Source organism: Acanthochromis polyacanthus, chromosome 20, assembly GCF_021347895.1.
Source record: "Acanthochromis polyacanthus isolate Apoly-LR-REF ecotype Palm Island chromosome 20, KAUST_Apoly_ChrSc, whole genome shotgun sequence".
Taxonomy (NCBI): domain Eukaryota; kingdom Metazoa; phylum Chordata; class Actinopteri; family Pomacentridae; genus Acanthochromis; species Acanthochromis polyacanthus.
The window spans coordinates 28,265,380-28,290,872 of NC_067132.1; the positions used below are offsets into that span (position 1 = coordinate 28,265,380).

The 25,493-nt window shown below is 40.6% G+C and overlaps 1 protein-coding gene across 3 annotated transcripts in view; it reads left to right on the forward strand.

Annotated features, from left to right (window-relative positions):
• Positions 1-25,493, forward strand: part of LOC110965201 (cadherin-18) — a 209,661-nt gene that overhangs the window by 97,736 nt on the left and 86,432 nt on the right. For all 3 annotated transcript variants that reach the window (XM_051940503.1, XM_051940501.1, XM_051940500.1), the window contains exon 2: positions 20,167-20,713. In XM_051940503.1, coding sequence (XP_051796463.1) covers positions 20,483-20,713 — 231 coding nt within the window. In that variant the 5' untranslated portion in view covers positions 20,167-20,482. The remainder of the gene's footprint in view (positions 1-20,166; positions 20,714-25,493) is intronic.

Sequence of the window (25,493 nt, forward strand, 5' to 3'; positions counted from 1 at the left end):
ACAGGAGAATCCAATGAACTTTCTTACACTTTCAACACTGAGAAGCGATTGCTCTGTCGCAGAGCCGAAAAGATTGCACAGGAATCTTGCAGAGTACGACTTTTATACACCCCTGTTGCTACTTTTCTGCACTGAAGCAGCTTCATCAACACATAACAGTTGCCGGGCGCGACTCAGAATTAGACTTCATTCGCCATTTGCATTCTGGAAAAAGGCAGCATTTCTGTCACATTGAGAGAGAAATGTATAAAGCACATGCAGTGCATTGCAATTATTGATTTCAGGATTCAATGGCATTGGCATTCAAATTTAGTTTTCTGCAATGATTTGCTCCTCTGTGTGTGTTTTATACACTACTGTTCAAAGGTTATGGTCACTTAGAAATGTCTGTATTTTTAAAAGAAAAGCAGTTTTTTTCCATGAAGATAGCATTAAATTAATCAGAACTACAGTCTGTGAGTTGTTAATGCGATAAATGATTATTCCAGCTGGAAATTTCTAGTGGAATATCTCCATAGGGGTACAGAGGAACATTCCAGCAACCATCACTCCTGTGTTCTTAATGCTACTTTGTGTTAACTAATGGTGTTGAAAAGGCTCATTGATGGTTAGAAAACCCTTGTGCAGTTTATGTTAGCACATGAATAAAAGGTTGAGTTTCAGGAAAACATGGAATGGTCTGGGTGACCCCAAACTTTTTGAACAGTAGTGTAGATACATGAATACAATACTGCTTTCTAGCTCTAATATTCGTCAAAACCAAGTCAATGTCTAACATTTTTTGCAGAATTCTAGCAGCTTGTCGATATCAGGATCAACATGTTTATGCTAACAAGACAGCTAGATATCACATTATTCTGGAGTCATTTCTCTATATTATAATATAGCTTAGCATAGCAATTAGCCACATGAAGTTTGATAGTGTCTAAGCTGGAAAATGGTATTTTCTGCTTTTGACTACAGAGGAACATTTCCATCAACCATCACTCCTGTGTTCTAATGCTACATTGTGTTAGCTAATGGTGTTGAAAGGCTCATTGATGAGTAGAAAACCCTTGTGCAATTATATTTGCATATAAACTAAGGTGTGAGTTTTCATGGAAAACATGAAATTGTCTGGGTGACGCCAAACCTTTGATCAGTAGCGTATGTTGCGCATGACTTCATGCCCAGTTATATAGATTCCTGGATTGTTTTAATGGTATTATTGGTTTGAGCCTGCACTGATCATCTGTTATCAATAAAGTGGGGTCTTTGCTGTGTTAATTCCAGAATAAAATGACATATTCTTGTGACCACAAGTAACATCCCCTTTATAGGTTGAATTTCATCCATATACTCAGCATTTTTCTTTGCCTCAGTATGTTTCTGTCCATTGTCACCCATTTAGTCCCATTATATAAATAAAAGCCAAACATTCTGACCCCCAAAAGGACAGAAATTAACGCAGAAGCTGTGATCATCAGCACCACTCACCGACTGTGTGGACCTAAATGGGCTGTCAGACAATCAGGAGACAGCTGGTAACAGATCCAAGGTGTTTCTCATGACCCGTCAGCTGGCTCGGTTCGGTCGACGGATCTACACTCTAATGATCAGAAAATGGTCACACCTGGAGGAATCTGGCTTCTCTGGCATCGAGGAGCACAAAAAAGTCAATCAGCCAAACGACAGCACACGAACCAGTTGCCACGAGGAAAGAGAAAGTCTCAGGCCCGATAGTTTAAACTCACCATTCCTGGCCTTTTGCCATTCCTTTGTTAGATTTAGAGTTTCATTGCTTACAGTGGAACACAGAGCAGTCTGCAGACATTATTGCACTATGGGTTTCTTCAGTGCGGGTTAGAGGCAACATTAGAATGATTCATCTCCTACTCGCACTGTCAGTGACGAATGGGCAGAAAGAATTTCTTTAAAGAGCACTCACGGCACTATAAATGGAAGTTTTATCATGGGGGAAGATATCTTCGTTGTGGCATTGTGATTTCACCCCAGGAAGACTCAATTAAAATTTACTTATCCCTAATTGGCTAGAATCAATTAGCAGGATGCACAGACTGCTTATTAATGAGCAGTTTTGAGTAGACAAGCGTACTGTTTGGGGGATTGTTATGAGAGGACATTGATTTCCACTTTTGTCTTAAACTTGTGGATTGATTTCTCAAAATATGTGTTGCCCAAATCAAAGTGAAATATATTTTTTGCTTCTCTTAACTTCCAGCAGATGGCAGCTGCAGCTGTGTCTGCTGCAAAAACACAATATTTTTGGCAGAATTTGAGGATTTAATCAAAACATTGCATGAAAAAATGCTTTGTGTTGAATCTTTGTTTAGCAAAGTGCTGTAAATGAGAGTTACATAAACAGGCAATGCAGGAAATTAACACCTGGAATCAGCTTTATTTAAATGCAGATGATAAAAAGACACAGAAAGGCTTGGAAATGTGACATCAATCAAAAAACAGCTTGATGTCTAGGTGAAGAAAATATCATCCACTTGGCTCAAATCAAAGCCAAAATATCCAAAAGATGTCCAAAAAATACTTTCTTTTTTGCTCCTTTAAACTTCCAGCAAATGCAGCTGCAGCTGTAACTGCTGAAAAAACAATAGTTTTGGCAGAATTTAAGGATTTAATTGAAACATTGCATGCAAAGAGGCTTTGTGTTGAATCTTCATGCAGCAAAGTGCTCTATAACATGCAAAGCAAGGAGTTAACACCTAGAATCAGCTTTATTTAAAGGCAGACAATAAAAAGACACAGAAGTGTGATGTGAAAAACAAATAAATGAATATGTAGTGTGATATATAGGAGGAGAAAACAGCACCGCAGTGGGATGCATGTGAGAATATTCTGTCCTGTGTATTATTGGAAGAATGACTTTGCAAACCGTGAAAACAGAGCCATTTGATTGCCAATATGCCGCATGAATACTTAATGCACTATTAGAGGGGCTGGGTTTCCATCTCGCCATTTGTGAGTGTTTGCTCAGAGACTTTCCCTTTTTAAATAGCTCTTAAGGATAAACTGTCATTATGTAATCGCTGTGCGTTTTTCCTGCCTGGGATCCTGCGGGCTGCCTCCGAGTATTTTATTTTGTTCTCGCTTAAAGCACCGGGTTGGCGGGGATGCCTTTTGGTCACATTCGGTACATTTCCTTGCTTTATTCACCTGGGCCACATCCTTTGTCACACTTATCCCACTCTGGATTTACATTCGAAGCTTTTGGCGTTTCACTTACACTTTTGTGCCGAGCAATTTACAAAGAATAAAGCGGGACACGCTCCGCTTTGTGCTCAGGGAGAGTTCAGCAGTGTATAGGCAGGTTGGTAGTCAATATTAGGATTAACCTTATAGCGGCTTATGTAGCAAGTTTTGCTAGAATATACAAGAAATCTGGAAACCACAGTGTGTTTGATAACAGGAGCCTCAAACAAACTGCTTAACCTCAACAGCATTTTTCTGAATAAAAAACACCCAAAGACTCCGTGTATCTTTCAAGAGAGCTATATATTACACTGTGCAAGTCGAGAGGCGCTGCGTCTCCAGCCCTCAAAAAAACATATTACTTTCAGCGGACTAACTCCAAAGCCGTGTAGTCTCCTGACAGAGTGGAAAGGCGAGTCACGTCAGTTGGTTGTCGGTGTCACGGCGCAAAGAGAAACCCTGATGTGCGGCGCTGATAAAACATTAGTGTGCTCTTCGCCTGTCAGACCTGCTCACCCTTCACGTGCATGGCGGGGATGTGGGAGAGATGTTAATTGGACCATGCCAGTGCTTCATGAGAGTGAGAGAGGCGGGGAGGAGATGGACAAGGCATCCATACTGATTCACGGATCTGAGGTGGATGAGAGGCAAGCCGTGGGGGACTGTCCGCTTGAGTTAAGGCGACAAATGGAATTTTTAATACCACGGGAGTATTCCTGCAAAAGGTCCGATTCGTAGCGAGTTCGATAAACAAGCAATAGTTGACCTAAATAATGTGTGCAATTGAAATTCTTTTGCAACGTCTCAAGGGTTTATAGGTAGATTAGATGTGAATCTGACATGTAGGAGTGGCGTGAACCTGCATTTGTATGACTTCATGATTTGATATTTTGAAATTTCAAAAGAAAATATTGGGTCATTCCATCTCAAATCATCAAGGACCTTCTGCTCAGCTTTCTCGGATGGATGGATGGATGGATGGATGGATGGATGGATAGGTAGATAGATCATTGTACGCAAAAGCATACAATGAAATTAGAAGTGCAACTATGGACAGTACAGCAACAAAACATAAACACACACCACAAAGACATCGTAAAAACATAAAATCATCCTAAATTGTATGTGTTTTATTTAAAATGATTTAAGAAACACTATCAGAGATCATTCATTAAAAAAGAAAAACAACCATTTGATGCACTTTTTGCATTCAAAGCTATGCATGACTGACAATATCTCTGGAAGTACTTAAGATAAAAGCCTGTTTCTCATTTTTGACATTGATTCAGCATCTCTAATAAAGTTCAATATGATCAAACAGCGTGTGATTATGGACAAGCTGAAATATGATGGAGAAATTCCCAAAGTCCCATTTTCGAGCACACATCTAATCGAAGTTTTGACCTATTTGTCCAACATTGTGCAAAAAAAGGTGCTGAAAGCGGGTTGAGGGGCAATTTAATTTAAAATAAAAACACTGGAAAATATTTGATATATTAAGCTAAAAAAAAAAAATCACAAATACTTTTGGTATTATCCATACTTTATGGCAAATCAAACATGGTCAATCAGAATTTGCTTATAAATGCACTTATTTGAGATGCTGTTGCTTCTTTCCCACTGATACAGTCTTCACCATTGCTGCTCGTCCTCCTGCTAAGTTGCGTTTTGTGCAGCTGGATCGTCTTGGAACAGCCCCCATAATCATGATTGAACCATTCACTTTGTTGCAGCATCTGCCCACTTCCTCACCCCAAGGACTGTTAGCTGCTGCACTGTTGCCAAACTGTCAGATCACATGCCAAAGTGTCAAGTAACTCTTCATGTATCAAAACGGATCTGAGTGTGCTTAAATAAGTAAAAGAACCCTTGTCCAAGAGCCCAATTAAAGCTTGACGTGCAGTTTATTAGTTTAGATGCACATTTACATGACATTTATACTGGAGTTTATGCTGCATTGTAGGACTGCACAGTGGATGGCGGTTAGCACTGTCACCGTGTGGCTAGAAGATCTCCGGTTCACATCTCGACCTTCCTAGGATCTTCCTGCATGAAGTTTGCATGTTCTCCTTGTCCATGGATGGGTTTTATCCGGGTTCTCTGGCCTCCTTCCACAGTCCAAAAACATGCTCGTGAATGGGCTAACATTTTCATGAACCGAATGTCGTAGACATTTGGAAGTGTGATCCGTCAGACATAATTTGGCCACACTGAAGACGTCAGTCCCAAGTCGCCTTGGTTCCATGCCTCTAAGATCTTTCCATTTCCAAGATAGAGAAAAAAAATTCAAGGTAGCACCCACTTCCTGTTGTCATACAGATTAGTGGGTGGGCTCATTGGAAAGGCCATGTGGACAAATGAGGGGGTAGGTCCAGGATTCATGCTTCGACTGTGTTCACAAAAGAAGTTAGTTCAAAATAGGTGATCCGAAAATCAATGATCGTGGTTATTAGCCCTATTCCTAACCCTAAAACTAATAATGTTGATGCCCATGTTAATTGGTAACTCTTAATTGTCCGTAGGTGTGAATGAGAGTGTGGTCTGTATATGTAGCCCTGCGACAGACTGGTGACCTGTCCAGGGTGTCCCCTACCTTTGCCCTAAGTCAGCTGGGATAGACTCCAGCCCCCCATGACCCTAATGAGAATTAAGCAGTGTATGGATGGATTGATGGATGTTGCACTGATTTCTGCACACTTCCATGTTCCACCAGTGCACAGACTGGAGTGAACTCAACCAAGATATTTCACTGACTTGCTTAATCAATGTGTTGACTAATTGATGACACTGACAGAAATGTGAGAGAATCATAACCTTGGCGCTCAGTTATTCTCATTATTAGAAGAGCTTCTTTGCTTTTCATGCTGCTGCAGTAGACTGAGCTTTTAGCAGCACTGAAAATTATGCAAAAAAATAAAAAAAACGTGAAACCACTTCGGTCCCCTGCAGCCCACACAACCTATTGTACTCCCTCCTTACACTCCGCCGCCGCCATTCTTTTCCTCCCTCTGTCTCTGCCGTTTGCATCGCCAGCTTTTTTTTTTTCTTCATTTGGATGATGAGGTGGCATATTTGTCTGTTGCCGCTCCTAACACCTCCCCCCCTACACCCGCCACGAGTCTCTGTGGGCACTTGAAAAGCAGTGCGGTGAGCATCTGCGAAAACCCCCCCAAATCTCTCGCACTTCATCCTCTCATGAGGGAATCTACCTGGCAGCGAGAAAGCAAGCTTATCTGTGTATGAAATGCTAATGTGAATAGCCCCGGCCCTACTTTGTGGATGAGAGCGCAGAGGCCCTCTCCTTGTTGTAAAACCCACCTGCTCTGTGTGTTTTAGCATGTGTGGAACGGCGAAGCCTGCCAAACTCCAGTAACCTCAACCTGAATTTAGACTTTCGCAGACATGAAGAGAAACGAGTGCTGTAGGTGATATGATACATTTCCATTCGGAGTCTGTCCTGTGTTGTTTTTCTCTCTTCCTTCTGTTTGGCAGAGGATTGAATTCATTCAAGTTGAAAAGACGAGTCAGGTCCTCGAATAGTCGATTGATGCGAGTTTTATAGGAGCTGATCAATCAGCTATTTGTCACTTATTTTCTCGTCCTACTAAAATGTGATGATTTATTGCTTTTGCTGTTTTATTTTTTGCTGCAAAACATGAACCAGAGGCTTTTTAACGCTGAATATTTCTCACCAAAACCTCTTGTTTTGCATCTTCGTGTTGAATAGATTTCCTTCCTGAGAAAACATTTGCAGAATTGACTTCTGTTGACCTACTTTGTTTACATCCATGTTTGCTTGGTAGCGGTTCTCTTTTTTTCTTGCCTTTGTTGGCATAGTGCTGCTGTACTTTACCTGCCAAGTGCTCTGCAGTAGAATAACAAGAAATTATTATAAGGAGTCATTATATACAGGTTGAAACTTGTATATAATGGACTGTCATTGTAAGTGGAGCTTAGCAATTCTTCAAAGAAATGAAGGTTAACAAGCAACTATCTACCATTTCCTACTTCATATAAATAACTTCCTTTGCTTCTTTTACACATGCAGGAAAAACAAGTCACATTTGCTTTGTAGGGATCAACTGATATGGGATTTTCAGGGCTTATACCATTTACTGGTCATCAAAAAGGACCAAAAAATGATATTTGGAACTCATATACATTAAAGTTTGAACAGCATGTGATAGCAGAGAACCGGTCATTCATAACTAGGCTTCTTCGTTAACAAGGGTGGCTATGATAGGAGTGATTACATTAGGATATGCTCCTCCGTTAGCATAGACTTAGCCATTGTGAGAGAAGCTAATTTCCTGGTTTGTTTATCAGTTTGTCTCTTACAGTTATGTCTGCTGTTCTTCTCTATTTTCTTAATCTTTTACTGTTCTATCACTTTTATTGCCCATTAAGGTCCGAATTTTAAAGCATTGTTAATTATTGTTTTGCATACGCTGTTTCAGGGTAATTTGTAGCCGCTGATAGTTAGCGTAGCCTTAGCAACTGTGAGCTAGTTTCCTGGTTTGTGGTGCTTAGAGACATTTGAGACCATAGACTAGCTACAGTAAGAGGAAGCTGTATCAGGCATTTAATTGATCAATAATCGGTCAATATCACTAATTGTAAAAAATATAAAACATCGACTACTATAATCTACCAGGCCAATAGTGCATCTATCTCTGACTGTCTTCCAGACTCTGTTTCAGGTTCATCTGGGGCTGCCTTCTATCTCAGCCACTAGCCGTTAGCGTAGCCTTAGCCACTGTGAGAGAAGCTAATTTCCTGGATTATTTATCAGTTTGTCTTCTGCATTTATGTCTGCTGTTCTTCTCTATTTTGTTAATATTTCACTGTTCTATCACTTTTATTGTCCACTAAGGTCCAGATCTTAAGGCATTACTCATTATTATTTTCCAGACTGTACTTTCTAACTTAGCCGCTAATAGCTAGCATAGCTATTAGCCACCACCACCACTGCAGCTAATTTCTTGGTTTGTGGCCACATTTTGTTTTTCCTGCTCAATTATTACTGTTAGAGAAACGTTTCTGAGACCACAGAGAGAATACAGACATAGAGTGGAGGCTGCATCAGACCTGAAATAGCACATTTCATTTAGCAATAATCGGTCAATAAAAATGCCAAAGCAAAGCCAGGCTGATGATGAGACTATCCCTAATTCTTTGTATCTTTCCTTATGTAAGTTACCTTGGCTCCACCACCATTAGCTCACCAAAGTAAAAGTCTGATAATACCGTCTTTAACCTACAACTAGGTTACTAGGCCCCTACTAGCTTAAATGTTTGCTAAAGATGCATCCTGAAAATAGTCAAATGGGATGGTTTGTTGACTTTCAGCAGCAAAGTAACAGTCATGTCATTGTGCTGACAGTTTCCCCTGACCATATTAATGATTTGAGCTAAACTTATTACATTTTTTTACACCGATGAAGCATCTGGCCTCCCGCACCACTCATCAGTCTGTCATGCATGCCACTGCATAACCTTAACTGATGACAGAAAATATCTTTATTAACATCATTAAGCCTTTTTGCCCAGACATAATCCAAAGAGAAATTGTGTCATTTTCTTTCTCTATTTTCATGCACCGATGAAAACAATCAGTTGTAGAATTAATTACAGAAACTATAAAAAGCGTCTTTAACATCTTCTGTGCTGAAACATTAAACTGATCATTCATTAGAGAGAAAAAGGCTGTTTTATTGTTGAATCTATTCATTGAGCTTAAATGCCAAACATTTTTGGTTCCGCCTACTCAGATGGGAAGATTTGTTGCATCTTACGATTTTGTATGAGCATAAATTCGATATCTTCGCTCCGACTATTAGTTAGACAAGCGCTTTGAAGATATTGCTTTGGTTTGTAAGGAATCATGATGTGCATTTTAAGTTTTATTTTCTGAAAACGTACAGATGAATTCAGTAGATCATCAACAGAAAATTACCAGTTGAGCTGCAGCGCCATGCGTCCAGGCGCTCGCCAGGCTTCCTCTATCGTATGTGCATAATTTGGATGGACCCTTGTCTCGATGCTGTTCGGCAGCGCTGCACTCAGAGTGAAAAGAGATGATGATGTGAGTTGAAAAACTGTGTTTTTTTCCCTGCAGTGGCCAGCAGATGGGTGCTGTCTGCTCCATCCTGGCACTCCCGCTGTATGATCAAGAATCCAGCCATTAAACACACAACAGATGGGACATTTTCCATCTTCCACCCAGCTCTCATTAAGCAGCCAAACAACATATAGTGGAGTTGACGAGTGCAGGCATGTTTCTCTAATCTGACACCAAGAAGAGACGGGGAAAAGAAATAAAATAAATAATTATAATCGAGGTTGTTTAACTTGGCCCGTGAACATGAGACCCATCAGACGCTTCCCACTCTCATTTTGCCAACCTTTTGCCTCGCGGAGCGACGCGAGGAGTGTTTTGGGTTTGAGGTAATCAAAGCTGAGGGTTAGGACAGATGGTGTTTGGAGGGTAGTGTACTGGAAGGACAAGTTGCTGTTGACTTTGGGAGGAATGGTGGGAGGGGGTGACTGACACACCATCCTTCCCAACATGACTCAGTGGGAGTCATTACTGCAACAGGCCTAATTACCTTCAGGCCTAATCTGTGTTTAAAAACCAGCTGAGATTGAAATGCAAGGTTGAAACATTCATCTGCCGCTTTCCTGCATCTGCACGAGCGAAAAATAGATGCAGGAGCGGTTGCAATATGCCAAATGTTCATGCTTTGCATGCACGCTCATAGCTCCGCTGTACTTCTGTCTTTCCTGGACTGTTTACACCGAGGGCTTGAACGATCCTCGGCACGAACGTCTTTGACAGCCAAGTATTTTCTTTCTTCTTCTCCTCTCCACATTAGACCTTCATTTAGAATGTTACTCAGGCAGTTGTACTGTCTGTAGCTTGAAAGTTAAATCACTCCCGCGCTCATCATTTTGGGCCAAGGAGAAAGAGAGAGTTGATTCGCAGGTCTTCAGATCTCGATTTGACATGAAGACGAGTTGAGGGAAGTGTTATCTATGGAGCCAACTCATGATTATTAGATGATGTAGAGGTTGTTTCTGCCGACCGTCCTCGGGTTACGTATTGTGATCAAAGTCGCTTGCTTGCAGGTGATGGAATATGTGCTCAAAGGTCCAGTGTGTGGGATTTAATGGGGATCTACTGGCAAAAATGAAATCTAATATTTAGAACTGAGGTTTCATCAATGTATAATCATGTAAAAACAAGAATTATTGGATTTTTCTTATCTTAGACTGAGCCCTTTACATCTACAGAGGGAGCAGGTCCTCTTCTATGGACTTTGTCATGTTGCCATGGCTCCAGAGAACATTTTTCATGTAGTTTTTTTTGTGTTTTTAGTGGCCACCATAGGTTCTGCGGGGTATTCAGTTGTTTGCAATGCAACTTCACTCATTGCTAGACGCCATTAAATCCTGCATACTGGTCCCGTAAGTTAAGCTTTGGACATGTGCACTGATGTATCATGACTCATAATCATCGGAAAATTCAAATCATTGGATTCTTGCTATCCTACAAGGAGTCCCTTAGGTCCACAGAGGGAGCAGGTCATCTTTGATGGACTTTGTTGTGTTGCAATCCAAACAATGGCTCAAGAAAAGATGTTTCATGTTAATCATTAAGCTTCAGAATAGAACTGTGAGGTGAGAAATGTTCAGTTTGTTAACGTGGAGAATAAAATATCAACTGTTAATTTCTGTAAAAGCACATGTAGAGTGTTTGAGATTGTCTATTAATAAAAGCAATTACATAACATCTGGTGGCATTTTTAGTTTTGCATGTGTTTTACCTTTTGTTGCATTTCTGGATTTGGAGCATTTTTGTGTTTTCAGTCTTGGATGTGCTTCATCCAGTTTTGGGACTGGGAAGTCTGAAGAGTAAAGACATGTCAAGTTGTTGGTTAGAATCTTAGGACATATTTCAGGCTTAAGAACTGCTCTCAGTGTACTTTTGAGCAGGACGGTGGTTGGACTAAGAGAGAAACTCCAATATTTCTCATTTTGTGCAGCTGTGTGGACAGGACCTACATCACATTAAATGCTGATTTTCCAAAAAGAACGCTGCCAAAATCGGACTATGAATCTGACACATTTTAAGCTGGACCAGAGGGGGGAGAAATCTCACGCTCTGACAGTGTGTGTAGAAAAAGCAGCCACTAAAACAGTTCATTCAGCCATGATTCCCCGTGTTTTCTAGGAAGATGGCATTGTGGAAATACTACAGTCTGCTTGGCTAAACCTCCGAATTACTGGCATCTCTCTCCAACCTATTTGTCTCCTCCAATTTCGTGGAACCTCCAGGGTGTGCCACACATTCAGAGGATTGCCCCGCTTGTGAAGCTGATCAGACTAAGCTGCTTTCTTTCACCAACAATGAGCTGGGTCAAATCACCCGACAGACTCCGGGCAAAAGGAAATGCTATTTTTAGAGCAGGTGCACGTCAATCAAATGTGGTCTTTCATTTCTGATGAAAGTGAGATTTATCACGAGGTGTGATAATGATGGCTACGATCAGGGATGTCAGATTCATTTCAGTTCAGGAGCCACATTCAGCCCAAGTTGGTCTCAAGTGAGCTGTACCAGTGAAATCACAGCATAATAATCTATAAAAAACGACAACTCCAAATTTTTGACTTTGTTTCATGGGAAAATGTTCATATTTAAGGAATTATCTTTTTACAAAACATTATGAAGGACCTAAAATTTCTTGAGAATAAATTCAATTTCAACAATATTATGCCTCAGTTTATCATTTACAAATTACAATTTACAGTGTGTCTACAAAGGCACAAGGCATTTAGTCACAGATATTTGGAACTGAATGATATAGTATTTTACTTCATGATCAAAATGACAAAAGTTGGACACAAAAAGACAAAAAACAAAAACAAGACGAAGTAGTACAAAAATGTGACACAAAATGACAAAAGCGAGACACAAAATGACAAACAAAATGAGGCAAATGACACAAAACTAAGCAAAAAAAAATAAAAAATTGGCAAAAAATTTTTTACCGAAAAGTTACAAAGTGACAAAAAATGGATAAATGACAAAAGACAAAAAACACAAGCGAGACAAAAAAGAAAAAAAATGAGACAAATGGTCAATGTTTGACAAAAACGGGCAAAAAAGACAAGATATTACAAAAATGAGACACAAAATGATAAAAAAATGAGTCAAATGACAAACCAAAAAACAAAAAGAATTACAATAAAAGTACAAAGGACAAAAACATTGCATAAGTTCTTTAAATGAGACAAAAAAATGACAAACGCGAGAAACAAAAAAATAGACAATGAACACAAGCAAGACAAAAAAACCCCACAAAATGACATAAACAAAGTTTAGAGCAATAAATAAAGTGAAACACAAAATGAACAAAAAATATGACAAAAAAGACAAATGGGACAAAAAAGGAAACAAAATGACAAAAGCATGAGACAAGCCACAAAAGTCAAACAAAAAACAACACAAAATATTGCAAAAGTGAGACACAAAATGACAAAAGAACAATCTAGTATTTTACTTTATGATCAAAACAACTTGTCATCGTCTAGAAATTATTTGAAATTTATAGTTTTACTAATATACAATTTGCAGTTAATGTCTTGTAATGTCTGTAATTTTTACACTTTACAAAGTCATCCAGCGGGCCGGATTAGACCCTCTGGTGGGCCGGTTTTGGCCCATGGGCCGCATGTTTGACACCCCTGGCTTAGATGCATGCCATTAGCTGACTAAATTGCAAACAGCTGTGCTTTCCGCATATTGTTTTGTTACCAAAAAAACAAGATGTGAAATGTTAAACAGAACTCAACACCTACAAATCTGTGTTGTGTAATAATATAGTGAGCAGATTCTCTCTGGTTACAGAGCAGCAAAATGCATTTATCAAATCCAGTCGTTTTTTTAGGTCAGTGCAAAACAAAGTTGACACAGGAACACAACAATAGAAGAAAAAACATTGTACCAGCCAGTACATTTGTACTAAAAGTTACTGAGGTGCACAAATGTAGGACAAATAATGTAATTCAGCTTCCTTGACTTTGTTGTGACCTAAAAAATAAGCTGATATTTATATTTCACATTGAGCAGAGAAGCTGATGTAAGTTTAAACCCAAAGAAATGCCTCATGGGAGCGAGTTATGTGGATGAAAAACCTTCTTTAAGTACATCCAGTTCAACATTCTGATCTGGAAATTCAACTCAAAGTGTTTTTTGATAAAGATTGGGTAGACTGACAAAGCAAGAGTAATTAATCACATCAATGCAGAAAAGTCTAATTTTAGCAAATCCTTCTCACTGATTTGCAACGTTGCCCAGAATGACTGAACAGACGCAGAGATACCAGCACAGCAGACACAGAATGGTGGAATTCTAGACCAATTCATGTTGTCAAACCGTTTATACTTAAATATAACGGTTCTAGATGCCTAAAAGGACCCTTTGCTTCGGCTGTTAGCGCAGAATGTGTCTTTAAACTTGCCTCCCGTTTCAACAAGTTCATAGAAAACTCCCTCTGATTCAGCAGAAACAACAAAAACATAAAATAAATTCATGTTCAGGCCTCGGGAACATTTCACAGCAGCGTCTCAGTCTAATTTCACATAAACACATATTGCTGCGTCGCCATTTTTCCTCTCCTCCCCGCTGTTTGTGTTTCCCCGTACATACTTCAACCCTCCTCTTACTCGCTCCGGCTCAGCCTAACATCGCAAGAGACTGCAGTCAACAAACAGTAATGAGTGGAAAATGTTTGTATTTGTTTCTTTTGGGTGAGGTGAAAAGCCGACGGTCTCTCTCTTGTCTTTTTGCCGCGTCTTGCCGGTCTTTTCTGTTCTGAGGATGGAACAGCGGTTCAGCGATATGCGTTTTGACCCGCCCTGTCTGGCGTTTGACACCAGCGGAGAGCTGATGTTGTGAAATCGAATGCAGTAGGTGAGTTCTCGTCGGGGAGGCCAAAACATGAGCTGTTAGCGGCAGGTGACAGGAGCTGGTTCTCCCTCCATACTAGACTGAGCAGAGGTGTATCTAGCTCGCTGTCTGTCATCGTACTCTGCCTTTCTACTTCTCCCGAGGTGTCACCATTGGCTATGATTATGTGCCGAGGTTCATTCAAGTTGTTTGCATGACCAGCCGGGTCCCTATGATTAAGATTGAGAGTTTGCATGAACAGAAGAGGATACTTTTGTTGGCATGTCCTTATTTTTGAAAGAAAAGCAGTTTTTTTCAATGAAGATAGCAATAAATGAATCAGAAATACAGTCAACTGTATGCTCAACAAAAAAGTGCCGGTTGGATCGATTGACTGCACGCAAAGATGGAAAATACCTCAATTTGTCACCCACAAGTTCACTAAAGAGCAGTTTTAAAGCTTATTTCAGCAGTGTCTGACTCTTACTAACTACCAACTAATCCAAAATGAGCAAACAGCTGGAGCTTGACCAGCAAATGCAAACTTCTCTGGGCCATTAACTCTCTTATGATGGCACCCATCTGTCACTGAAAGCAGACGCACCGTTAATTGTGGATGATTTAAAGCCTTAATATGATCTAAATTAGTGAGTTGAATAAAAATCTACCACCCATATAGGAGTCATAAATAGGAAATTTAACCATAGAGACCAAACTGATCTTTTTACAAGGCTGTACACATGTTTACCTCTGCTGTTAAATTGTACATTTTAACACTGAGATCTATGGGGATTGACTCACTTTGGATTCAGCCCCAAGTGACTATTTGAGGAACTGTAACTTGGAATAAGACCAGTTATGACTTTCTCTCTCAATTGGATTTGTTTTTCATATAGATAAACAAGAAAATCACTCGGGGAGCACAGTACGTTATGTACAGATACTGAATCGCGTGACCTAAATATGTAGCAGGCGGCAGGAATTGATGGGACTCAGAAACACTCCCGCAATTTAATCAATTATTCCTTGTTTAATTTCCGACGGATAAGTCCCGAAAAGTTCTCGTAGTAGGACCGCAATTGTGCGATCGTCAGCAGGTAGCTGATGTAGTGTTCATTTGTTGTCATAGTTACAGTGACACCGTACCGCTGTCTCACAATGGTACAGAAATCTTCATCAAATCTGTGGATCCAAACTATAAGCCGCACCACTGCCAAAATCTAATCAGTTGGTCCTTGTGTCATTTCTGACCTTCCCTGAAAATGTCATTCAAATCCGTTACTCTGTTTTTGAGTAATGTTGTGCACAGACAGACAGACAGACCGACAAATGTAAGCCGATCATCACATAACTCCACCGTGTTCATTGGCGAAATAAAAAATATTGACTATCTCAAGCCTTATCCCTTAAAACTAGAGTAGAACATTCAGGTGCATGTAAGTTTTTGATCACTCTCGTGTGAACATAACCAGGATAATACAATAAAGGTTTGGAAATAATAACAACCCCATATTAAAACAGAATTGCCTGCACATATAAATGTAGCCACTCTTGCGTGTATACTGCCAAAATCTTTATATTTGCCGCTGTGCATAACCCATCCTATTAAATGCTGCACATATACAAATATGCCGTGGGCAGAACACTGCTCAAAACAATATCATCATCATAAAAAGAAGGGAGGAGGAATTATTTCCATTGACGGAGCCAGATGCTGTTGATTTCATGGCTCCCTGAAATGTATTTTGCTGAGAATCAGCATGATAATCAGACAATTAGGAGACTGACTGAAGAGAGCTCCAGAAGGGGAAAGTGAAACCGCTGGAAAAAAGATTCCGAAATCAGGTGACACGACCGTCTCGCCACTCGATGCTCGGACTTTGCAGGAAAAACGATCTACGCCGTCGTTGGGTTTTGGCGTGATTGAATCAGAAAGCAGCGCCAAGAAGAAAAACCCTAAATTCTCTAAAACGGCTTATTCAAAAGAGCCACTCCATCAGTATTCTCTGCGGCGCTCGCTATCATTTTCTGATTTCCAGGAAGAGAGCAGGGGAAGTAGGATTTGGGCGTCGCTTTACCTATGCAGATGAGAATCCTGTCTCAGATTACACAGGTTCAGAGTGTAGCTGAGTATTTATCCTCCTTTGCTTTAATCCAAGTCGATGTGAAACAGACTTCAGCTGCCTGGGCTGGCGGTCGGTATTACCCCTTAACATCACTGCACTTAGTCAACATGACCAACAAACCGCCGTTGAGCCGTGTAATTTGCATGTAGAGATATTTGAAACATGGGGATTAGTCAAGGAGTTCTAAGAGCATCTTAATCCATACACATGTAAAAATGTTTGTCTTTCATTTAAAATTCAAAAAAAGCGATTATCCTACAAAGAACATGACAGTCGTAAGTTGCATTAATGTCTCGTTTCGGCGTTCCTCTCTAATGTTGTTGCACACATTGTAGGAGATAGAGAGCAGCAGGCTTTGAAGTCTGACAGCTCCTATATCCTGTTATATATCAAACACATGTATTTGTCCCCTCGATAATCCTCACCAAGCTGCTATTCGGCTGCAGAACCTGCACAGTAGACCGACTCTCTGCTCCAACTCCATGTTTAACACTATTATACATCCTATTTATGGGAGACTGAGCAAGTTTCTTTGTACTTTTTAAAAAAAAAAAATGTGTCAAATTTATTTTCTAATTTCATTTTAAACTCCTGAACTGCAGTTTCTGGTCACTACTATCACATTTTTGTTCACTGTAGGCTCATTTTTTACTGCAATATAAAGTCTGTGGAAACAACCATAAACTAGAAGTACTGAGGACTCAATGTCCTATTTGCGGCATTGCACCATTTTAATGTCTCAAAACTTTAAAAAAAATAAATGAAAAATTGCATTTCTTTGATAACTATTTTACAATAAAAATGAAATAAATCAGCACAAGTGTTACCAGTACTGGGGAAAAAACTGTACATAGTATAAATATTTTACTTCTTACATTATTAATTTCTTTCCATACTTGTCTCCTCTCTTTTCTTGGTAAACACAGCCTGCAGTTCAACCGAGTTCATCGAAAAAAAAAAGTCCCTGATTTTTTGCCAAGTGATTCTTTGTCGCAGCTACGTCACTAAAAGCTTCACGGTTGCACTTAGGAGGGACAATTTTTTTTGCTTTTACAGAATCTGGTTAGAGTAAACTTTTTTTTAAAACAATTTTTGCATGAGAAATGTACACACACAAAAAAGATCAAATGTCATGCTTTCAGGCTCAGATGTGGTTCCCCAGTGGACCGGCATGTCACAGATGAGTAGTTCAAGAACCATCACATTCTTTGTTTTCTGACTCTGACAAATGGTGTCATTTTGGCATTTAAAAAAAAAAAAGATAACATGCTTTTGAAACCCGCTGGCAGATTTTAGGGTTCACATGGTTAATGGAGGCAGTTGGTATTCATTGAAAACAGGTGCCATTTTCCTATTTTTGTAATAAAACGGTGTGACAACTGGGGCTATAAAGTACATTTTTCAAAAAATCGAAATCCCAGGAGTCCAAATGTTCCCACATCAGGCCTCCACTGAAACAGGCATCTGCACTCCGGCACTATAAATAATCCACCATACTGATTGACTGACGTTGTTCCTGGCATCAGCTCTTACCCCGTTGTCATTCCCAAACATCATCTCATTTCCCTTCCCTTTTGTCCTTGTGTTCCTGCGGACTTCTGAAACATCTGTCAGATGTGTCATCCCAATTTTAAGTCTGCATTTAGGCAACAGAAAAAAAACTATCCATGAAAGTGTTCCCTCTCCTACCCATTTTATTGAGTACGCTGTGGGAGCTGCTTTGTGTAAACACGGCGTATTGTGGCGTGTGTTTAGCATCAGTGGGTGACCAGGGCAAAGAATATGAGTCAGACTCGGCTAGAAGTTTTGTTTTACCGCTGCAGCGAATTCAGTTTTGACACAGTGTACCAAAATATGGAGAAAATGGGAGTTTCAAGAGCAGAGAATGTTCCTGGCAATAAGTTATGTTGGCAAACACAAAACACTTGTGCTCCAAACAAAGAAGGATGCACACTCAACGAAGGACCTCGGACCCCTGACCCATCACTATACACACCAGTGAGCAATGATTCCTAACACATCTCTGGGCGTCATCAGTTGGAAACCTCCCTTCAACAGTGTTTCACCTACTTAGTCTCACAATACCTCCAGGAGGCTAGGTGGTGAACTCTGGTATCCCAGATTCACCCCCTCTGGTGCCAGTTCACACTGCTCCTACACAATCCAAACAGCACTGCCACGTTCAACTGACCCAGGCCTGTTTAGGAAATGCTCCAGGTAGTGACCAGTACCGATGCTACCAGTTAGCTAGTGCAAGATGCTGAATATGGAGTGCCAACTGCTAAAAAAGTGACAAAGAAACTATAATTATAAACTCTCCAAACCTGCTAGTGCTAACTCTAAATGCTAATGCTAGCTTCAAGACTACTACCATGTCTAAAGCAAACTTACCACTGACAAAGAAACTATACAAGCCAGCTCGCCAAGTTTGCTAGTGCTACATGCTAATACTAAGCTGCAATGGCTAAAATACTTCACTACTTCAGCCAAGCTCACCACAGACAGAGACTACATCAGCAGACTTCTTCTAAGATGCAAGTATCAATTGCTAACTCCCAATTGCTAAGGCTATCTACAAAGACACAGCCACCACCTCACACCACAGGCTTACCTGTGATGGCTGCATGGTCCCAGAGAGACTCTAACAGGCCACGCCCCCACTTTATCTACACTTCCTCTTCCTGGTTCTCTGCCCATTGGGAGAGGGAAAAGGAGGCTGGGAAAGCAGAGTGAAGGAGATGATGTCTCCTTGGCATTTTAAACATTCAAAATACATTCTTTAGGTGGTTTTGAATGCACAGTTCTCATTCTTTTGTACAATACTCCAGTAGTAATTATGTGTATCTGTTGACTACATTGTCAACAAGCCTAGGAAAAGCCGGTGAGGTGCAGATTCAAGCTGACAATATTTTGTCAAGTAGGTGTACGGTTGTGTTAAAGTATAGTCACCGGAGCCTCTCAGAGCTGGCAGCACTTTTGTTCCGTTTGGAAACTGAGCATTCCCTGTGCAAGTTTGAGAAAATAAGACCTCCCATCATGCTGTACAGCCGCCTGTGTGGCATCAAACTGAAGGGCATCTCAGAACAGCAAGGTCAAATGATGCAATTTCCTCTCGCGCAACAAAAAAGAAGTCAGCACTGAGGGTTGATTTCATGCTTCGGCTGCACTTAAATAGCACATCAAACTTTAAAATCCACCCCAAAACCAGACAATTCGCTCACTAATGCCTCCTCTCACCTGCTATGTGCATTTTTTCAAAGGTAACACACTCGCTAACACACAAATCTAACAGTTACTTTTCAATACTGTGTGTAATTTCGATTTAGAAGAAACATCTTCTGTCTTTTCCGTCTCGCTGCCTTTTTGAAAATCACCCCCTGCCTTACATCTGAGTGGCTTGATGTCTGTCCTTATCACAGCGAATGTATTTCTGCCTGTCACACTTATTATTCACCGTGCGTGAGGCACTCTCTAAGGCTCGCGGTTGTGCTAAAACGCCCCGAATCAAAGCTTTTTCGGTTACTTTTTAATAAAGTCGAGTCATGCTTTGAGTCACGGACTGCCGACGCCGCAACGCTGTGATACATGAGCGTGACCTCGCAGGGCGGTATCAGTCACCGAGCAGCTCTGACCTTGGTGTGGACAACCTTTTAATAGCAGCGTAACTCCTCCAGTCTAAACTTGTTTGTATCATTTCAAGAAGGAGGATTTCCTCTCTGCCTCTTTTGTACGTCTAGCCGGTTTGAAGCGTGCATCCTCGTCTGTGAGGATTTATGAGTTGCAATTTAATTGGAGGGAATTAGTGGACATTTAGCTTCTAATATCCATCAAATTAATCTCTAACTCTGTGTTTCTCCCCCCCCCCCCCCCCCCCCACTCTCGCAGGAAATCCACAATGGCTTCCGGGATTAACCTCGGCTCTTGGTAGAACCACGCTGAAGTTCACGTTTTTCGCTTCTCACAGCCTGGGAAATTCCATAATGTAAATGCATCTTATTTCAAGGCAAACCTTTGGGGCCATGAATCTCACAGGATCTCCCAGGACCATTATTTACACCATTTGGATCTAGAATTCCTGTTTTTTCTTGGAGGGGGATCGACTGTGTGGATCTGCAGCGGTGGATATTGGTGGCGGCGGCCTCGGCGGCGGCGGTGGGAGGACCTTTCCACCTTGGATAACTTTACAAAAGCGCGTGCCACCATGAGGATATCCACCACCTCTTGTCTTTGTCCCTTTCTGGTCTGCCTCTGCTTCATCCAGAGGTCCTATGGCGCGAGCCACCACATCCCCACCAAAGTGCCCTCCAAGAACCAGACAAAACTGGCCAACGGGGAGACGGAGGTGCACCACCGGCCCAAGAGAGGCTGGATCTGGAACCAATTCTTTGTTTTAGAAGAACACATGGGACCAGATGCACAGTATGTGGGAAAGGTAAGGCTTCTCTATTGTATATTTTATTGAACTTCCTTTGATCCCAAGGCTTTTTCAACAGCTTACTTGGCACTTTCTCTCTTGTTTATGGAGAAATGGTTTACAAAAGAACTGAGGTAGATTGCCACGTTGACTTTTTTTTTTGCATCTTCTAATGTGAAAATTCAGGTCTCATTTGAGAAGGTGTGCTTTTTTTTCATGATATCCGACTGCTCCTCTCATGATAATGTCCAAAAAATGTTTTATTCCCTGTAATTAAGGAGCGCCTCTCAGCATGTCTGCCACTCTGGGAAGCCGGCTACACAAGAGTGGATTAAGTCTGCAAGTGAGAATAGCCCTTCACATCAAGTTATCTTTGAACTGAAACATTACATTTGGCTCTCTCTGTGGGAAATAGACCCAGATTTGATCTCTTGGTGGGAAATGAACCACCACAGTGAGAAACTGGACACAAACACGGTGTTTTGTCTCATTTTTGGGGTTTCCTGTCATGTTGGTGTTTGTTTTTGACATTTTGTGTCTTGTTTTAGTTATTTTATGTGTAATTGGGACAGTTTTGTGTCCCTGTTGTCGTTTTGTGTCTCATTTTTGTTGTCTCCTCTCATGTTGGTGTCATTTGGAGCATTTTATGTCTTTCTGTTGTTGTTTTGTGTGTTATTTTAGTTGTTCTGTGTCTCTTTGTTACAGTTTTGTGCCTCTGTTGTAGTTTTGTATTTTGTTTTGTTGTTTTTGTGTTCTTTTAGGTCTTATTTTTGCTGTTTTGTGTTTTGGTTTGGTTATTTTATGTGTATTTGGGACAGTTTTGTGTCCCTGCTGTCACTTTGTGTCTTGTTTTTGTTGTTTCCTGTTGTGTTGGTGTTGCTTTTGTCATTTTGTGTCTTGTTTTGCTTATTTTATGTGTATTTGGGACAGTTTTGTGTCTTTGTGTCTCGTTTTTGTTGTTTCCTGTTGTGTTGGTGTTACTTTTGGCATTTTGTGTCTTGTTTTACTTATTTTTTGTGTATTTGGGACAGTTTTGTGTCTCTGTTGTCGTTTTGTGTCTCATTTTTGTTGTTTCCTCTCATGCTGGTGTCATTTTTAACATTTTATGTCTCTCAGTTTTGTGTCTCTGTTGTTTTGTACCATGTTTTGTTGGTTTTTGTGTCCTTTTGCATCTTATTTTTGCTGTTTTGTGTCTCGTTTTGGTTGTTTAATATGTCTTTGGGACAGTTTTGTGTCTGTTGTTGTTTTGTGTCCCGTTTTTGTTGTCTCCTCTCATGTTGGTGTCATTTGTAGCTTTTTATGTCTTTCTGTTGTTGTTTTGTGTCTTGTTTTAGTTGTTCTGTGTCTCTTTGTTACAGTTTTGTGCCTCTGTTGTAGTTTTGTATTCTGTTTTGTTGGTTTTTGTGTTCTTTTAGGTCTTATTTTTGCTGTTTTCTGGTCCTGTTTTTGTTGTTTCCTGCCGTGTTGGTTCTGGTTTTGGAATTTTGTGTCTTGTTTTGCTTATTTTATGTGCATTTGGGGCAGTTCTGTGTTTCTGTCGTCGGTTTGCGTCTCATTTTTGCTGCTTCCTCTCAGTGGATTAAGTCTGCAAGTGAGAATAGCCCTTCACATCATGCTATCTTTGAACTGAAATATTAGATTTGGCTCTCTCTGTGGGAAATAAACCCAGATTTGATCTCTTGGTGGGAAATGAACCACCACGGTAAGAAATTGGACACAAGCACAATGGGGGCAGTGCTAGCCGGGGTGCCTTAAAAAAATTATAGGTGTAATTTCAGTGTCATTTCAGAGAGACTGATGTCCCTCGCAGTGTAAAGCCAGATAGTGGTGGGTGTCCTTGGTGCTTGTGCTGGGTTTGGTGTGCAGCCTGGTGTTCGGCGGCCGGCGCTGACTTTTCTCTTAGCTCCACAATAAGCCACAGGGAGCTGGTTAAGTCCTCTGCTTGCAGATTGCCTGCCCTTATCTCCTGAAATGTGAAAATGTGTTTCTCCGCTGCAGCGATCATTATTCTAGGCACTCAGGCACAGACTAATCCTCAACTGCACTCTGAGAGAAAGAGAATGAGAAAGGCACAACGCTTCTGTGGCTGCACATATGTCTGTATTTCCACTATTTGAAAAAGGAAAAAAAAAAAAAAAAGGACGAGGGGAGAAAAGCAACATGAAGAGGGATGACATGCTTGGACAGAGAGTCGGGGAGAAATGAAAACAACAGCAAATATCACTTTCCACCTCACGTGTTTGCTTATTGAATCAGCCTGGCGGGTTTTTAATCACAAATGTCCCCGTGAGACTGACACAGAAAGGTTATTTATTGGCGAAACATGTTTTTGCTAATATTGTTTGATGCAACAATGGAGCATAAAATCCCACAGCGGCAACAAAACAATCCCTTGCATCGATGAAGGGAGGATTGTGGCTACTTTCACATGAAATTCATCCACTACTTTGAAGTTCACGACTGTCTGCTGCTGCCGCTACCTTCAGGCTTGTGTGGATTTTGCTCGTGTGTGCTGCTGATGAAGGCAAAAAAATAAACATAAACAGCTAATCCTGGATGATGATAAAGCACTGAGAGGAAACATAAACATTATTAAGGAATCAATTTGACATGCATGTTTAAAGAGATGAGGTCTCCAGATGGTAAGCACCAAAAAAAAACATTTAATTATGTGGGCTGGGACTGGTGTGCGGTGTCCTAATGTGGCCATGAGACAGAATGACCCTTAATTAGAAGAAGACAGGAGAGGAGGAGGAGGAGGAGGATTAATGCACTCGGCACGTACTGCATGCTGTATTGTTTTTTTTCTTCCTCCCCTTGCTTGATTAAAAAACTCTGGACATTAGCGAGCAGCAAATGAGCACTTCCGCTGCGGGGAATTGCCAACGCTTCCTTTGTGGATAATTGCTCCATCACAAAGAAATGTGGACTTTGAAACAGACGTTCCACGATAAGTGGAAAATAGAAAGAAAATAAGGTAATGTTTGTGTTCTTGTAGTTGTTTTATGTGTCTTTGTTACAATTTTGTGTCTTTGTTGGAGTTTTGTATCTTGTTTTGATGGTTTTTGTTTCCTTTAATGTCTTATTTTTGCTGTTTTGTGTCTAGTTTTGGTTGTTTTATGTGTCTTTGGGTCAGTTTTGTGTCTCTGTTTTCGTTTTGTGTCTTGTTTTTGTTGTTTGCTCTCGTGTTGGTGTCACTTTTAGCATTTATGTCTTCTCCATTGTTGTGTTACGTCTTGTTTGGTTGGTTTTTGCATCCTTTTTTATCTTGTTTTGTTGGTCTTTGTGTCCTTTTATGTCTTATTTTTGCTGTTTTGTGTCTTGTTTAAGTTGTTCTGTGTGTCTTTGTTTGAGTTTTATGTCTCTGTTGTCATTTTGTATCTTGTTTTGTTGGTTTTTGTGTCCTTTTATGTCTTATTTTTGCTGTTTTGTGTCTTGTTTTGGTTGTTCTATGTGTCTTTGGGACTGTTTTGTGTCTTATTTTTACCGTTTTGTGTCTCATTTTTGTTGTTTCCTGTTGTGTTAGTGTGATTTTTGGCACTTTGTGTCTTGTTTTAGCTATTTCATGTGTTTTGGGACAGTTTTGTGTCTCTGTTGTGATTTTGTATCTCGTTTTTGTTGTTTCCTTTCATGTTGGTGTCATTTGTAGCATTTTATGTCTCTGTTGGCGTTTTTGTCTTGTTTAGTTGGTTTTTGCATCCTTTTGTGTCTTCTTTTACTTCTATTCTGTGTCTTCGTTACAGTTTTGTGTCTCCGTTGCAGTTTGTTATTTTTTGTGTCGTTTATGTCTCATTTTTGCTATTTTGTGTCTTGTTTTAGTTTAAACATCAATAGCCAAAGCGTCGGTCAAAAATAAGAACAAGTGTGCCATGATGTAGGATTTCTCTTTTTTAGGCCTTTGGCAGTTGGAAATCTTCGGTGTACTTTTTTTTTTTTTTGCAAATGCTCTCACCTAAAGGACAGCACTGAGTGACTTCTGCAAATAAGTGAAGCGGCCAGTCTGTCAAGAACATTTTAATCCCCCTGAGGTATCCCATAATCCCCAGTGACACCTTTCTGGGGGGCGGGGGGTGCTGATGCTGTTGGGAAATGACAGCTTCGTGCATGAGTGAGACACAAATGCTTGCCAGGGGACGAGGCTCGTCCGGATTCCAGACAGGAGACAACCCATTCTCCCACTGGGAGGTGTGAATGTCTTCATGTCAGTCAGCTCAGCGTGGCGCTTTGAAGTAGTCAGACAGGTTACAGATTGGATGGTAATTTTTAGGAGACGATGCAAATCCCCCCAAAAATCCCCCCGATGAATACCAACTGCGCCGTTTAGTTGGAGCTGCAGTCGAGTAAAAACATCCCTGGTCAGAAAAGCTTGAAGTGAATGATCATCTCGCACCGCTGCTAAAACATACAGTAAATACGGAGGTGTTTGACAGAATGGGTGCTTCAGCCCAGACTGCGAGGAACACCCCCTTGTCTTATCCCATGTTCATTTGCAGAGCAAAGTGGCAACCTCTAAGAAAGGTGGCCGGATGTTTTATTCATGCGTCTAAAAATGGATCTCGCCGTGACAGAATCAGGCAACTGTCTTGTACAGTAATACAACAGTGGGAAGAAGAAGAAGAAAAAGATAAAGAAGAAAATAAAAAGTGAAGCAAAGTTTTCGCACAAAATTGCTTTTCACCCACGCTCTGCAATGCATGAAACACGTCCATGCAAATGTGAATGTTTTCTGTGTCGAAGCAGTCAAGTGTTACATGAAATAACAAGGAAAAAAACAAGGAAAAACAGTGAGCGGTATATT